This window comes from Podarcis muralis, chromosome 7 (genome assembly GCF_964188315.1).
Source record: "Podarcis muralis chromosome 7, rPodMur119.hap1.1, whole genome shotgun sequence".
NCBI lineage: Eukaryota > Metazoa > Chordata > Lepidosauria > Squamata > Lacertidae > Podarcis > Podarcis muralis.
The window spans coordinates 75,098,045-75,114,990 of record NC_135661.1 but is presented as its reverse complement, the minus strand read 5'-3'; the positions used below and the strand labels follow the sequence as shown (position 1 = coordinate 75,114,990).

The following is a 16,946-nucleotide window of genomic DNA, read 5'->3' as shown; positions in this document are numbered from 1 at the left end:
TCAAACTTCAGTGTAAAAGGCTCCTGGGATTGCAAGACAACGTTTTTGCACCGTTTTAGGGCTGTCCCCCCCCCTTCTGTGCCACGTCTGGGTTCACAGTGATGCGTGCATGCACAGTCGTGTATGCCTTGAACATGCGTAAATGGAAGGTTGCCTGTAAATCCAAAAACATATTTCTGTCTTTGTAATGAGGTTTCCTTTTAGGCTTGGGAATCTGTGTGCTTGCCTTAAAAATATTCTTTATTAAAATCACAAGCTGTGAGAGAAACAGAGGAATCACAATAATCATTTGCACATACACAATATTTAGAATTTGAAGGCCAAAACTCAAAACAAACAATGTCATCCATAGATAATTTCGTTCTGCTTGATTCATACAAGATGCCTCTCTTTCTCATTCCTTACTTTAACCCAGCCACTGAATGAATAATAATATTGCTTAGCATCATTCTTAATTTGTAATACAGTCATACCTCGGGTTGAAGTAGCTTCGGGATAAGTATTTCCGGGTTGCGCGTTACTTCCGGGTTTTGCAGCTCGCGCATGCGCAGACAGTCAGAATGATGTCACGTGCATGCTCAGAAGTGGCGAATCATGACTCACGCACGTGCAGACATGAGTTGCGTTCACTTCTGGATGCGAACGGGGCTCCAGCACGGATCCCGTTCACATCCAGAGGTACCACTGTACTAGCATGTGTTTAGCCAATACTATACTGTAAATATTTTGTAACCTCTAGAAAGAAATATTCTTAAGGGAATGAAAAGGGTTTCCTTCTGAATTGGGAGTAGCCTATCTGTTTGCTCTCCAGATGTTGGTGAACTCCAGCTCCATTCTGCCCCAGCTAGCATGGTCAAAGGCCAACGGACAAGGATGATGGGAGTTGTAACTAGGGTTGCCATACGTCCAGTTTTTCCAGGACATATCTGGTATTTAAAGGGTGAAAACACCGTCCGGGGGGATTTTTTTTTTTTTAATTGCCAAAATGTCCAGGGTTTTTTGGTTTTAGATAAAGCACACGTGCACTGACGAACTTCCTTCCAGGAGCACAAACAGCTGTGCCCTGCAAGCGGAAGCAGCATGCCTCAGAGCGGGAGGAGTATCAGGGCTCCTTTGTGTGACTCTGCTGGAGCACGAAAGAGCTCCCAATCCCTAGTGCTCCCCCAGCTCGCGGGCAAACCAGTGCTGGGCTGGGGACTCCTTTAACTGCTCAGCTGCGGGGAGCGGCAACCACACTCCCCACAGCCAAACAGTTTTACAGAGCCCCCAGCCCAGTGCTGTAACTGCTCAGCTGAGCAGTTTCACAAAGCCTCCCTTCCTCCTCCTCCTCCTCCTCCTCATTATTATTATTTATTTATTTATTTATTTATTTATTTATTTATTATGATTTTTTTTTTATGTCCTCTTCTTTGGTCTAGAAAATTTGGCAGCCCTAATTTGTAACACAACAGCATTTGTAGCGCACTAAGTTGGCTGGTTCAGTATTCAGTAAACGGATTTCAATGTGCTGTGAATTTGTCATTCCTTAACGCCATTGCTATTGTATAATGTGTCATCTTCATCATGAAAGTATAGTCATTTCCTCCAGGTCCAACTTGTTCCAGTGTAGACTGTGTTTGTGATATCAACATAGGTCATCTGAAATTGTAGCACACTCTTTTCCTCATTCTGTTGCAGCAGCATTCAGGTGGAAAGCCAGCCCACCTATCAGGAGAGAAAAAGGGCTGGTGAGGGCATAGCCAGTGGAGAATAAAACACTATCTGAGATACCCAGATCACTGATCCCAGCATGACCTTCCTTTCTCATCAGGGGAATCATGCCCTGATCCTCAAAGCCCTGCCATTCTAACAGGCCCAGTTCTCTCCCACAGAATACATTGTTCATTTTGAGACTTCTACAAGGGACTCTTCTTGCCAGTCTTGCCTCCATCTGTTTTCATAAGTATTCAGATAGATGCATTGTGGGACAATGCTCATCTGCAATGAGCTTTTTTACTTGTAGGTTGTGGCACCAGCCCTGTGGAACGCCCTCCCATCAGAGGTCAAGGAAATAAACAACTATCTGATTTTTAGAAGATATCTGAAGGCAGCCCTGTTTAGGGAAGTTTTTAATGCCTGGTGTTTTATTGTATTTTTAATATTTTGTTGGAAGCCGTCCAGAGTGGCAGGGTATTAATAATAATTATAATAAAATAATAAGAAATAAGAAAAATAAAAATAAAAATAACCCACTTATCAAGAAGTGTTTTTCGGGATCAAAAAATAGATGAAAATTGCCTGTGAATGAAGTAGGTAGTCTGTCTGCATTCATTCTAGAACATAATATCATTTTTACTCAGCCAAAGTCTCTGGGAGCGTTTGTAAGGAATAAAGCTAGTGAATTACAAATTGCTGAAGTTTGGCACAAATGCATTTCCGTAGTCCGGAAATCCTGCCGAAACACGTAAGTCAAAATTGTTTTAGATGTTTTTCCTGCCCTTCGAGCTGAATCTGGGGAAACCTGATTCCTTCAGAGTGTTGGTATAATAATAATAACAATAATAAAATTTTACTTATATCCCGCCCTCCCCAGCCGAAGCCGGGCTCAAAGCGGCTAATAACAATATGAAGGGAGAATGGCATTTCTGAATGCTTTTCAAGGCCAAAAAACACAGAAGTAATCCATGCTTGCAGTAAAGTTGCACTCCCAGGGGATTGGTTCAAATCCCACCCTCTTCCTCTCTTGCTGATAGTGGAATTGTGTGCACAGCATGTCACACCAGGAAATTGATCAATATATGAGCCTCCATCCGCAGCCAAAGTGGAACGCTGCCAGGGGCACGACCACATGATGATGCTAAATGTGTAGCTCAGCCCCAGACTGTTCCGTAATGAAAGAATTCAGCTGCCAACTCCATGCGAAGGCAAACCTCTAAATAAAGACGTACATTTTCAGCATTTCCCATTTGACACATACCAGTTATAAGGAAGAGAGGAAAGGAGACCCAGCCGAAGCCAAAAGACCATCCATAATAGGCATTTCCTCTTGTCTCCCCTGTGTAGACGGCCATGGCAATCATGACGCAAAGAGCTATTAAGAAAAAATACATTAAGATATAAAGTTGCTTGTACATTAAATATTCCAGGATGACCCGGACGTTGTAGCTAGTGACATGCAGTGGCTGACAGATGTGCCCTGGTTGCCAGATGGCTATGGGGATAGGGACAAAGGATCAAGTGGAACGGATTGTATTTAAGAGTTGTTGTTTTAAACTATTTTTTATTTATAATTGGGGTTTTTTAAATTGTTTTCACATTTTATTTATTTATAATGTCTGATGTCTTACCGTGTTGTCCTTTGTTGGAAGCTACCTAGAGTGGCTGTAGCAACCCTGTCAGATGGACAGCCTATAAATATATAACTTGGTAGTAGTAGTACAGTGGTACCTCAGGTTAAGTACTTAATTTGTTCCGGAGGACCGTACTTAACCTGAAACTGGTCTTAACTTGAGGTACCACTTTAGCTAATGGGGCCTCCTGCTGCCGCCGCGCCGCTACTGCACAATTTCTGTTCTCATCCTGAAGCAAAGGTCTTTACTCGAGGTAATATTTCTGGGTTAGCGGAGTCTGTAACCTGAAGCGTATGTAACCTGAGGTACCACTGTAGTAGGAGGAGGAGGAGGAGGAGGAGGAGGAGGAGGAGGAGGAGGAGGAGAAGTATACTATACAGTTGTATCTTGGAAGTCAAAAGGAATCCATTCCGGAACTCGTTTGAATTCCAAAAAGTTCTGAAACCAAAGCGTGGCTTCTGATTGGCTGCAGGGAGCTCCTACTTCCGCCCTTGCAACATATCCATTGGATGTGCTTCCAGGGCAAGGAGAAAGCAGGGCTGAGCTGGCCAAGCAACCCTTGGATCTGGAACCAGTCTCACCGCCCACATGCCATAGCACTGGACTTGAGCTAAACCTGACTGAAGCACCACGCGGGAATTGGGCCTGATCATCCTGCTGCCCTCCCCTTCCCAGCTACATATCCATTGGAGATGTGGTAGGTGGCTCCACCACTCACAAAACCCTGGAGGTGGAGAGAGGACTATTGGATAGGTCCTTCCATCATTGATTTAAGCGGGTCTGCTCAGAGTATAACTTCACTGGATCCATAATACCTGCAACAATGCTGGCTATGGCTGCGGTCTTGGCCTTGGAGATGGAGCCAAATTGCACGCTAAAAAAGGTGCCACAAAGACCAATGCAAGAGATGGCTCCAGCGATCATCCCAAAGAACATGAAGGCTCGGGTAACATGGATGAAATCTTTCAGGAAGGAAGGAAGAGAAAGGAAGAAGGAGGTTAAATTCCCACAACAGCCATTTTGTCCTGGAACCCACTGCACTTGAATCAAAACATTAATTCCCCCCCCAAAAAAAAAAGCATGGAGTGAATGTGTTATCCCTAGTCACACTGGATTTTCAGGGAGTTGGGGAACTGTCAACTGCCCCCCCCCACGCGCGCACAAGTTACGGTTGAATACTACACCACTAGTACTCTGAGCGGAAGACAAAAAGCTTACCTTTCACATCCATCCCAAGTGAGCCACAAGTATAACTTGCCAGAACTTTAGCACAAGCTTTCCAGAGGCCAATGTTGCCCGAGGCATTTGCCAGCCAGTAGTCTGAGCCCAGGGCAATGAGGAGCAGCAGAAGGCTGATGAAAGCACAAACCACGGTGCCAATCTGCAGGGCCTGCATGGTGCGAATGGTCAGATCTGTGACTGCTCAGCGTAACTGGGATGCCGAACCTGGGGAAGGGAGACACGCACATTATTCCACATAAGTTGCAGTTTATGTTTGGGTGTGCTTAAAATTTACATATCTGCCAAGAGGCCTACTGCAGATAGTGCTGATGTCCTCCGGCTGTACATTTAATACTTCTCTGTTTCAGGTTCTCAGGGCGCAAGATAAACAAAAAACAAACAAACTGTGCTGCCTTTCACCACCCTGTTCTCATAAGTGGTCCCTCCTCCCAAAATAATTCCCACCTCGATCCTCTGAAAACTGCTGAGCGCCTTGGTGGACCACTTAAAAATTTTACCTGCCTGTTGCTTAGCGCCTACAAAGCCACCCTGACATCTGATAACTCTTTCAGGCAAGATAGGTAGCCGTGTTGGTCTGTCATAGTCAAAACAAAGAAAATTCCTTCCAGTAGCACCTTAAAGACCAACTAAGTTAGTTCTTGGTATGAGCTTTCGTGTGCATGAAGTGTGCATGCACACGAAAGCTCATACCAAGAATTAACTTAGTTGGTCTTTAAGGTGCTACTGGAAGGAATTTTCTTTCAGGCAACAAGCCTATCTCTCCGTACGTGCCTTAAAAAATAATATAAAGTGCTGATAACCCGTCAAAAGAACATCTGCAACAGAAAATGCTGGTCAGAAGTAATTATTTGTAGCAGATGTAATATGCTTTGCCATCTTGGTTTTTTTCACCTCCTTCAAAAACTTGATGGACAATGGCTTCGGAGATGGCCCTAAAGCTGTGGCACTCCCTCCTCACAGGTGTGAGTCTTGCACCTTCGTTATATAGCTTTTGGTGAATGCTGAAGAAACAACTTGTTACCCTGGTCTTTGGCACTGGAGATGTAAAAACGATTTTTAATTTTTTTTTACAAAGTACTGTACGTTAGTACTTTACTGGGTCTCCTTCACCATTTGACACCGTTTGCCTGTGATATAGTAGTAGCTGAATAAATACATTTGTGCATTGGATTATAATTATTTTTAGTTATTGAAAATACTGTATTTTTCCATTTATAAGAGGCCTCCTTGTATAAGAAAACCCCTATTTTTTTTAACCCAAAATTAAGAAATTCAGTTGTTTAGCTTTTTGGGGGGGGTGGGGGAAGTCACTTCCGTCAATCACTCACGCGCCTGCCCGCCACTGCTGATAGCTTGCCACAGCCATTGCCGAGTGCACACCTCGCCGTATTCGCCAATTGTCTGCCCGCTCGCCACCAGCAGCAGCACACCCACCCACTTGCCACAGCCGCCAATCGCCTGCCCAGTTGCCGCTGCCAATCTCCTTCTTGTTGCTACCATTAATCACACGTCCCCCCTGCATTCATTCTCCGTGTATAAGCGAACACCCAATTTTTGCCTTTTTTTTTTTTTTTTTAGCAAAAAGCATTGTCTTATACACAGAGAAATGTGGTATATGCTGCCATATATCTGCAGGTCTCTGAATCCTTCTTATGAACTGTTGACACTCTTTTGTAGCTCTGCATTCAGATTAAAATATGTGGATAGTGATAGAGACCTTTGTGGGGTTTGTATGCCTTACTTCAATATCTTTTAAGAGCTATCAGATTGATGGACAGTTTGGCTAGAAAAATTATATGCCTGAGCTGAAGAATGGTGGCTAGCAGTGTAATCACGGGCAAACACCTGCTCTCCCCCTTCCCTCCCCACACAACTCCATTTCCTCAAGCTGCAACCACCCCAGAACTACTTCTGCTTTGTGCCTATTTGTGCCCCACTTAGTGGGGTGGGTTAATGGAATTGAACAGAAGGGTAGGATGGGAGAGGAGGAAGACATGAAGAGAACCAAACAAATTGCCATCCATTCACTCAGGAGTCATTTCTGTGAATGGTGTTTGGCTCAGGACAAATAACCAAATGGCATATATCTGCTCTCCTTCCCTCCCTCCCTTCTTCTCTCATCGTTCACCTTCATTGATTCAACCTTAGCCTTTGACAGAAAAGAAGACCTTTTTATGGAGAAAACTGGGGACTAAGATGGACAGGTGCCTCTGCTGAGTTTAAATTAAGAACTTCAAGCTTCAAGTCAGAGTAGACTGAGAAGGCCAGTTGCCAGGGCCAATAGACTCAGCCAGAGGGGTTAGACAAGGTTGTTTGCCAGCTCCCGTTGTAACTATCCAACCTCCCCAAATTTCAACACCTCTTGTGATGGTTTGACCCCTTTCCGTTTGAACAGTACAAATTCCACAAATACTTTCCATATCTCCTTAAAATCATTTCTCCTACATATTCCCCATTTTACCTCAATAGCACATGTTAATTTATCATTAGTAGCTATATCCCACACCTCTTTATACCATTCTTCTATTTTATATTCACCTTGCCCCTTCCACTTCCTAGCTATAAAAACTCATGCAGCTGTCAATAAATTTGTGAGCAAGTCCTTCATAGCCTGCAAACCTTCCACCTCATCATAAATTAATAACAATGCTACCTCTGGAATTTCAGACAGCTTTAACCCATTTTTTTTTTCAAATGGTCCTCTATTACCTGCATATTTTCCAACGGATTTTTGATTGTTAGCAAGGTGTCATCTGCAAATAAACTTATTTTCTCTTTTCCATTATTGCTCATTCCTTATATATTTCTAACTTCTCAAATTACTTTGGCCAGAGTTTCAATGATCAATACAAATAAAATAGGGGAAAGGGGGCATCCTTGTCTTGTAGCTCGAACTAGTGTAGCTCGAACTAATCCTAAGTTTTCTATAATCATTTTTAATGCCAACCATTCTACATAGTCAAATGCCTTACAAATATCCAGTGCTACTATACCAGCTTTCAGCTTATTTCTTCTTATTATATCCTTTGCTGGGATTGCTGAGCTTCCTGGTCCTGCTGCTGCTCTTTCAGACCATTAACTATCCACTGGCCTTTTCTGAGTCTGCCTCCCTTCTAGAGGAGAGATTACTGATGGCATTTCCTAACAAGAGTAGGCAAAGCATAGGTGAAGGCAACCAGGATAAGCCCCTCTTCCAGGCAACAGATTTGCTTACCCCACGGCAGATCTCCAGAGAGATGTTCCTGCACACCAAAAGGCTCCAGCTCACAGCTCAGTCTTTCTCTCTGCTTCTCCTTTGCTCTATCTTCAAAGGTTACAACACACAAATAACTTGCAATAGGCCTTCAGCCTTAGCAAGAGGAAATGGTGCAAACCACCTGGATTGCCACTATGTTCCAGAAATGATCAAGAAGCCAACTGCCAACAGCAAGGCAAAAAGTGGGCAGAGCAACAAAGATTAACTTCTCTGAAGTCTTATCCTGTGTTGGGGAGACCACCCCATCCCAATCTCCCATAAGGCACCAGTTCTCATATGGATAATCCACCAGTCTATAAATAAGTCCTTTGTGAAAAGAGAAGTGTGGATTTTGAAAGATGTTTTGGTTTGCATATTGTTACAGAAAGTGTGATTCAAATGCAGACTGAATCAAATCCCCACCCCTAGGGCTAACTTGGCTGTCTCAATCCCCATCTTTCCACTCTCTGGTGAAGTTGGACTTGTACCCTAGGAGTTGTGTTTTGTTAGGGGACATACTGAAGCTTATGCAATTTGTAGCTCACTTTACTTTGCAACGGCTCGTTTATTTGTTCAATTTATATCTCACCCTTCTTCCCAAAGGATTGCCCTCCCGACTTCTGGTCTGATCGCCATGGTGTTTGGCTGATTTCCATGGCACTGCACTCCAGTCGTGCAGGAATTCAGGGGTAATATGGGAGTAATTATCCCTGCTCCCCCCCCCCCCGGGTGGGGGGGACTGGCCGTCACCCATGGATCATCTGATAACTGCCACTCGCTACAGAAGGTGGGGGCGGGAACGCTGGGTGTTGAGCACTGCAAAAATTGGAAACTCTCCAGAGCCATCTAAACCTCAGGAAACCCTTGAAAAACCCTTTTGGTAACCCAAAACTCAACCAAACTCCACCACAATTGCTCCCTCCAAATCTCCTTTCTCAAACTCAAACTCTCTGCAGGCCTCAAACCTCAGTGCAAAAGGCTCCTGGGATTGCGAGACACCGTTTTCGCACCGTTTTTGTCATTTCCATGCTCTTTTAGGGCAGTTTCCCCCCTTTCCGTGCCACTTCTGGGTTCGCGGTGATGCGTGCATGCACAGTCGTGTATGCCTTGAACATGCGTAAATGGAAGGTTGCCTGTAAATCCAAAGGCATATTTCTGTCTTTGTAATGAGGTTGCCTTTTAGGCTTGGGAATCTGTGTGCTTGCCTTAAAAATATTCTTTATTAAAACCACAAGCTATGAGACAAACAGAGGAATCACAATAGTCATTTGCACATACACAATATTTAGAATTTGAAGGCCAAAACTCAAAACAAACAATGCCATCCATAGATAATTTCGTTCTGCTTGATTCATACAAGATGCCTGCCTTTCTCATTCGTTACTTTAATCCAGCCACTGAATGAATAATAATATTGCTTAGCATCATTCTTAATTCGTAATACTAGCATGTGTTTAGCCAATACTGTACTCTAAATAACTTCTAAAAAGAAATGTTTTTAGGGGAACAAAAAGGGTTTCTTTCTGAATTGGGAGTAGCCTATCTGTTGCTCTCCAGCTGTTGGTGAACTCCAGCTCCATTCTGCCCCAGCTAGCATGGTCAAAGGCCAATGGACAAGGTTGATGGGAGTTGTAACTAGGGTTGTCATACGTCCAGTTTTTCCAGGACATATCTGGTATTTAAAGGGTGAAAATACCGTCCGGGGGGATTTTTTTTTAATTGCCAAAATGTCCAGGGTTTTTTGGTTTTAGACAAAGCACACGTGTGCTCGGGAACTGCCTTCCAGGAGCATGAACAGCTGTGCCCTGCAAGCGCAAGCAGCATGCCTCAGAGCAGGAAGAGTGTCAGGGCTCCTTTGTGTGGCTCTGCTGGGGCACAGGAGAGCTCCCAATCCCCAGCTGAGCCAGCCCCAGTGCTCCCCCTTGCTCGCGTTGGCAAACCAGTGCCGGGCTGGGGACTCCTTTAAGTGCTCAGCTGCGGGGAGCGGCAACCACACTCCCCACAGCCAAACAGTTTTACAGAGCCCCCAGCTCAGCTGAGCAGTTTCACAAAACCTACCGTCCCCCTTATTATTATCATTATTTATTAATCATGAATTTTTTATGTCCTCTTCTTTGGTTTAGAAGATTTGGCAGCCCTACTTTGTAACACAACAGCATTTGGAGGGCACTAAGTTGGCTGGTTCAGTATTCAGTTAACGGATTGCAATGTGCTGTGAATTTGTCATTCCTAAACTCCATTGCTATTGTATAATGTGTCATCTTCATCATGAAAGTATAGTCATTTCCTCCAGGTCCAACTTGTTCCAGTGTAGACTGTGTTTTCGATATCAACATAGCTCATCTGAAATTGTAGCACACTCTTTTCCTCATTCCGTTGCAGCAGGATTCACGCGGAAAGCCAGCCCACCTATCAGGAGAGAAAAAGGGCTGGTGAGGGCATAGCCAGCGGAAAATAAAACACTATCTGAGATATCCAGATCGCTGATCCTAGCATGACCTTCCTTTCTCATCAGGGGAATCATGCCCTGATCCTCAAAGCCCTGCCATTCTAACAGGCCCAGTTCTCTCCCACAGAATACATTGTTCATTTTGAGACTTCTACAAGGGACTCTTCTTGCCAGTCTTGCCTCCATCTGTTTTCATAAGTATTCAGATAGATGCATTGTGGGACAATGCTCATCTGCAATGAGCTTTGTTACTTGTAGGTTGTGGCACCAGCCCTGTGGAATGCCCTCCCATCAGAGGTCAAGCAAATAAACAACTATCTGACTTTTAGAAGAATTTCAGTGAAATTGGCAAAGATGTACAAGACCGGGGACAAAACCTGCTGGAAATGTAAAAAGAAAGAGGGTGATTTCCACCATTTGTGGTGGACGTGCGAGGAAGTGAAGAGGTTCTGGGGTCTTATTTATGATGAATTAAAAAAGATTTTGAAATATACTTTCCCTAAAAAGCCCGAAGCTTTTCTTTTAGGAATGGTGGGAGATGAGATCAAGAAAGATGACCAAACCTTGTTCCAATATGCAACGGCAGCGGCTAGGATACTGTTAGCGCAGAATTGGAAAACACCTAACATCCCAACAATCAGAGAATGGCAAACCAAACTATTTGAATACACAGACCTAGCAATGATGACACAGAAGATCAGGCATCAGAAAAACACCAAATTTATTAATGAGTGTAGTAAATTTATTTTATACATGGAAACGAATCTAGGAAATATTAAAATCACAGTAGGCGTAATATAAAACCTGCGAGGTAGAGACAATGGTTGTAAAAGGACACTGCAGATGATAATATTGAGACATAGCTCAAACCGTGGTGGAGGGAAGTCATACTAATGATATAGTATGGATTAATGTTTTAGTATATAGTTTACTAATGTTTTATGTAATTTTGTTTCTGTTTTTCTTTGCTGTTTTTGATATGCTTGTGGATTTGTGTTTTCTTTTATATGCTGGAATAAAATAAAATTTATGGAAATGAAAAAAAAAAGAAGAAGAAGAAGATATCTGAACAGATATCTGTTTAGGGAAGTTATTAATGTTGTGCAGTGGTGTAGCGTGGGGGGCAGGGGGGGCCGGCCGCACCGGGCGCAACATCTGGGGTTAGGGCAAATCCACAGGTTAGGGGGCGCAAATCCACGGGTTAGGGGGCGCAAATTACTTGCCTTGCCCCGGGTGCTGACAACCCACGCTGCGCCACTGATGTTGTGTTTTATTGTATTTTTAATATTTTGTTGGAAGCTGCCCAGAGTGGCTGGGGAAACACAGCCAGATGGGCAGGATTTAGTTAGTTAGTTAGTTAGTTAGTTAGTTATAAACCCATTTATCAAGAAATTCTTTTCGGGATCAAAAAATAAATGCAGATTGTCTGTGAATGAAATAAATAGTCTGTCTCCATTCATTCTAGAATATAATATCATTTGTACTCAGCCAAAGCCTCTGGGAGCATTTGTAAGGAATAAGGCTAGTGAATTCCTGAAGTTTGGCACAAATGCATTTCCGTAGTCCAGAAATCCTACTGACACACTTAAAGGTACCCCTGCCCGTACAGGCCAGGCTTGCCAGACTCTAGGGTTGTGCGCTCATCTCACTCTACAGGCCGGGAGCCAGCGCTGTCCGCAGACACTTCCGGGTCACGTGGCCAGCGTGACAAGCTGCATCTGGCGAGCCAGCGCAGCACACGGAAACGCCGTTTACCTTCCCGCTGGTAAGCGGTCCCTATTTATCTACTTGCACCCGAAGGTGCTTTCGAACTGCTAGGTTGGGAGGCGCTGGGACCGAACAACGGGAGCGCACCCCGCCGCGGGGATTCGAACTGCCGACCTTTCGATCGGCAAGTCCTAGGCGCTGAGGCTTTAACCCACAGCGCCACCCGTGTCCCTACTGACACACTTAGATCAAGCTTAATTCAGATGTTTTTCCTGCCCTTCGAGCTGAATCTGGGGAAACGTGATTCCTTCAGAGTTTTGGTATGAAGGGAGAATGACATTTCTGAATGCTTTTCAAGGCCTAAAAACCCAGAAGTAATCCATGCTTGCAGTAGAGAAGCACACCCAGGCAATTCTTTCACGTTCCACCCTCTTCCTCTCTTGCTGATAGTGGAATTGTGTGCACAGCATGTCACACCAGGAAATTGATCAATATATGAGCCTCCATCCGCAGCCAAAGTGGCACACTGCCAGGGGCATGACCACATGATGATGCTAAATGTGTAGCTCAGCCCCAGACTGTTCCGTAATGAAATAAACAGAACTCCATGCGAAGTCAAACCTCTAAATAAAGACGCACATTTTCAGCATTTCCCATTTGACACATACTCACCAGTTATAAGGAAGAGAGGAAAGGAGGCCCAGCCCAAGCCAAAAGACCATCCATAACTGAGCTGTGTTCCCGCACACCCTGTGAAGGTGGCCATGGCAATCAGGACGCAACCAGCTATTAAGAAAAAAAACATTAAGATATAAAGTTGCTTGTACATTAAATATTCCAGGATGACCCGGAAGTTGTAGCTTGTGAAATGCAGTGGCTGGAAGATGTGCCCTGGTTGCCAGATGGCTACAGGGATGGAGTCAGGGACCAAGTGGAACTTATTGTATTTAAGCATTGTTGTTTTAAGCTATTTTTTATTTATAATTTTTTCTTTAAAAATTGTTTTCACATTTTAAGGTAAAGGTAAAGGTACCCCTGCCCATACGGGCCAGTCTTGACAGACTCTAGGGTTGTGCGCCCATCTCACTTAAGAGGCCGGGGGCCAGCGCTGTCCGGAGACACTTCCGGGTCACGTGGCCAGCGTGACATCGCTGCTCTGGCGAGCCAGAGCCGCACACGGAAACGCCGTTTACCTTCCCGCTAGTAAGCGGTCCCTATTTATCTACTTGCACCTGGGGGTGCTTTCGAACTGCTAGGTTGGCAGGCGCTGGGACCGAGCAACGGGAGCGCACCCCGCCGCGGGGATTCGAACCGCCGACCTTTCGATCGGCAGGCCCTAGGCACTGAGGCTTTTACCCACAGCGCCACCCGCGTCCCCTTTCACATTTTAGTTATTTATAATTTTTGATGTCTTATAGTGTTGTCATTTGTTGGAAGCCACCCAGAGTGGCTGTAGCAACCCAGTCAGATGGGCAGCCTATAAATATATAACTTACTAGTAGTAGTAGTCATATATTGGAAGTCGAAAGGAATCCGTTCCGGAAGTCATTTTGAATTCCAAAAAGTTCTGAAACCAAAGCGTGGCTTCTGATTGGCTGCAGGAAGTCCCTGACTCCACCTTTGAAACATATCCATTGGATGTGCTTCCAGGGCAAGGAGAAAGCAGGGCTGAGCTGGCCAAGCAACCCTTGGATCTGGAACCAGTCTCACCGCCCACATGCCATAGCATTGGGTTGAGCTAAACCTGACTGAAGCACCAGCCGGGAATTGGGCCTGATCATCCTGCTGCCCTCCCCCTCCCAGCTACATATCCAGTGGAGATGTGGTAGGTGGCTCCACCACTCACAAAACCCTGGAGGTGGACAGAGGACTATTGGATAGGTCCTTCCATCATTGATTTCAGTGGGTCTGCTCAGAGTATAACTTCATTGGATTCAAGTAAGAACATATTGGGTGGACATTTCAGCTTGGCACAGTCTACAGCTTTGTGTTCAGGGGCTTGAGGGGCTTGAACTGACTGGAAGCAGATGCTTATGACCCCCCCATAATACCTGCAACAACGCTGGCTATGGCTGCAGTCTTGGCCTTGGAGATGGAGCCAAATTGCACACTAAAAAAGGTGCCACAAAGACCAATGCAAGAGACGGCTCCAGCGATCATCCCGAAGAACATGAAGGCTCGGGTAGCATGGACGTAATCTTTCAGGAAGGAAGGAAGAGAAAGGAAGAAGGAGGTTAAATGTCAACAGCCATTTTGTGCTTGAACCCACTGCACTTGAATCAAAACATTAATTCCCCCCCCCCAAAAAAAAAAAAACATGGAGTGAATGTGTTATCCCTAGTCACACTGAATTTTCAGGGAGTTGGGGAACTGTCAGCTGCCCCCCGCCCCCCAAGTTACGGTTGAATACTACACCACTAGTACTCTGAGCAGAAGACAAAAAGCTTACCTCTCACATCCATCCCAAATGAAACGCAAGTTTCACCAAATCCAATATTAACACAAGATCTCCAGAGGCCAGCGTAGCTCACTTCATTTTCCAGCCAGTAGTCTGAGCCCAGGGCAATGAGGAGCAGCAGAAGGCTGATGAAAGCACAAACCACGGCGCCAATCTGCAGGGCCTGCATTCTGCGAATGGTCAGATCTGTGACTGCTCAGCGTAACTGGGATGCCAAACCTGGGGAAGGGAGATAAGTTGCAGTTTATGTTTGGGTGTGCTTAAAATTTGCATATGTGACAAGAGGCCTACCACAGATTGTGCTGTGGCGAAGATGTCCTCCGGCTGTACGTTTAATACTTCTCTATTTCAGGTTCTCAGGGCGCAAGGTAAACAGAAAACAAACAAACTGTGCTGCCTTTCACCACCCTGTTCTCATAAGTGGTCCCTCCTCCCAAAATAATTCCCACCTTGATCCTCTGAAAACCGCTGAGCACCTTGGTGGACCACTTACTAATTTTACCTGCCTGTTTCTTAGCAACTGTAATATGCTTTGCCCTCTTGGTTTTTCCCAGCTCCTTCAAAAGCTTGATGGCTTTGGAGATGGCATTCTCGTGGACTGCTCTAAAGCTGTGGCACTCCCTCCTGACAGGTGTGAGTCTTGCACCATCATTATATGGCTTTTGGTGAATTAAGACATACCTCTTTACCTTGGTCTTTGACACTGGAGGTGTAAAAAATATTTTTAAATGATTTTTTTTTACAAAGAACATCAATACTTTACTGGGTCTCCTCCATCTTTTGACACCGTTTGCCTGCAAGATAGCAGTAGCTGAATAAATACAATTATAATTATATTTTTTATTTATTTATTGAAATTATATACCACCCTATATCCACAGCTCTCTGACTCCTTCCCATGAACTGTTGACACTCTTTTGTAGCTCTGCATTCAGATAAAAATATGTGGATAGTGATAGAGACCTTTGTGCAGTTTGTATGCCTCACTTCTATATCTTATGTATATTAAGATCTATCAGATTGATGGACACTTTGGCTAGAAAAATTATATGCCTGAGCTGAGGGTTGCAGTGTCAATCATGGGCACACGCCTGCTTCCCCCCTCCCTCCCCACACAACTCCATTGTCTCATGCTGCAACCACCCCACAACTACTTTTGCTTTGTACCTGTTTGTGCCCCACTTAGTGGGGTGGGTTAATGGAATTGAAACAGAAGGGTGGGATGGGAGAGGAGGAAGACATGAAGAGAACCAAACAAACTGCCATCCATTCACTCAGGAGTCATTTCTGTGAATGGTGTTTGGCTCAGGATGAATAACCAAATGGCATATATCTGCTCTCCTACCCTCCCTCCCTTCTTCTCTCATCGCTCACCTTCATTGACTCGACCTTAGCCTTTGACAGAAAAGAAGCCTTTTTATGGAGAAAACTGGAGACTTGGACAGACAGGTGCCTCTGCTGAGTTTAAATTAAGAACTTCAAGCTTCAAGTCAGAGTAAACCAAGAAAGCCAGTTGTCAGGGCCAATAGACTCAGCCAGAGGGGTTAGACAAGGTTGTTTGCCAGCTCCCTTTTTGTTTAACATGCAGTAGTACCTCTGGTTACGAACCTAATTCATTCCGGAGGTCCGTTTTTAACCTGAAACCATTCTTAACCTGAGGTACCACTTTAGCTAATGGGGCCTCCCATTGATGCCATGCCACCACCGCATGATTTCTGTTCTCATCCTGAGGTAAAGTTCTTAACCTGAGGTACTACTACCGGGTTAGCGGAGTCTGTAACTCGAAGTGTTTGTAAGCCAAGGTACCACTGTATATGTAAATAACACCACTGACCAACTTGCTAAAATTAAATATGCTGCTATAAGCAGATGACATGCTCCTGTTATCCCAGACCTTAAATTGCATAAGGAGATGGTTGAAATTGTTTGGGGAAGTATGTAATAAAGAAACGTTATGTGTCAATTATGCCAAGACCAAATTATGGTATTTGACAAGCAGTTAAGCACAAATGGCAATTTGATGGCAATCTAATAGAATCACCGCCTCCTTTCTTTAGGTGAAAGTCAGCACTGTGGAACAAGTCCCTGGCATGCTTTGACTACGCCACCTACTCAGTAGAGGTGGGCAGTATACCCACCTCCTATCAAAGGGTACCACCTCTCTGTGGATGGTCCTCATCTCTTTCCCCCGACCCTCTGCTTTCTTTTTATTTCTGAATTGCTGGATTGCGGGGTGGTAGGCTCTTTCTGGATACTGGTTCCACTAGAGAGATTAGAATGATGCACATATGCAATACCCTTTGGTTGTGCCACTGTACATAGGCATCGTTGGAAACCTGCTCAGGCCCACAAACTTTGCTGGGTTCACTGAACTTCCTGCCCCTGCTACTCCTGCTATCAGCTTCCTGTTTCCGGCGGTGGAAAATGGCGGATCCCACACGATGCCTATGTACAGTGGCACAACAACTTCAGCCGTTCCGATAATTCAGGGCTGATATGGGGGTAATTAGCCCTGGCAGCCTCCCC

At 44.7% G+C, this 16,946-nt stretch overlaps 1 protein-coding gene and 1 pseudogene across 2 annotated transcripts; both read right to left on the bottom strand.

Moving 5' to 3' along the window:
• Positions 1-222: 222 nt before the first annotated feature.
• Positions 223-14,647, bottom strand: LOC114603499 (lens fiber membrane intrinsic protein-like). The gene is made up of 5 exons (XM_077932141.1): positions 14,412-14,647; positions 14,014-14,160; positions 12,635-12,748; positions 9,861-10,215; positions 223-1,310 (listed from the first exon to the last, which is right to left on the bottom strand). The coding sequence occupies exons 1-4, from the start codon at positions 14,587-14,589 to the stop codon at positions 10,175-10,177; spliced, it is 480 nt and encodes a 159-aa protein (XP_077788267.1). The 5' UTR covers positions 14,590-14,647; the 3' UTR covers positions 223-1,310; positions 9,861-10,174.
• Positions 1,356-4,808, bottom strand: LOC114603498 (protein NKG7-like; annotated as a pseudogene). The gene is made up of 4 exons (XR_013393755.1): positions 4,548-4,808; positions 4,145-4,291; positions 2,957-3,070; positions 1,356-1,704 (listed from the first exon to the last, which is right to left on the bottom strand). The product of XR_013393755.1 is annotated as a protein NKG7-like (transcript).
• Positions 14,648-16,946: the final 2,299 nt, after the last annotated feature.

What these genes read in the sequence shown, in the direction of transcription:
- LOC114603499 (XM_077932141.1), bottom strand. Translation starts at nt 14,589, where the DNA reads ATGCAGGCCCTGCAGATTGGCGCCGTGGTTTGTGCTTTCATCAGCCTT. An exon ending in CATAGCCAGCGTTGTTGCAG is followed by an intron (nt 12,749 to 14,013) that starts GTATTATGGGGG and finishes TTTTCTTAATAG; the next exon opens with CTGGTTGCGTCCTGATTGCC. An exon ending in TCCTCTCTTCCTTATAACTG is followed by an intron (nt 10,216 to 12,634) that starts GTGAGTATGTGT and finishes CTCTCCTGATAG; the next exon opens with GTGGGCTGGCTTTCCGCGTG.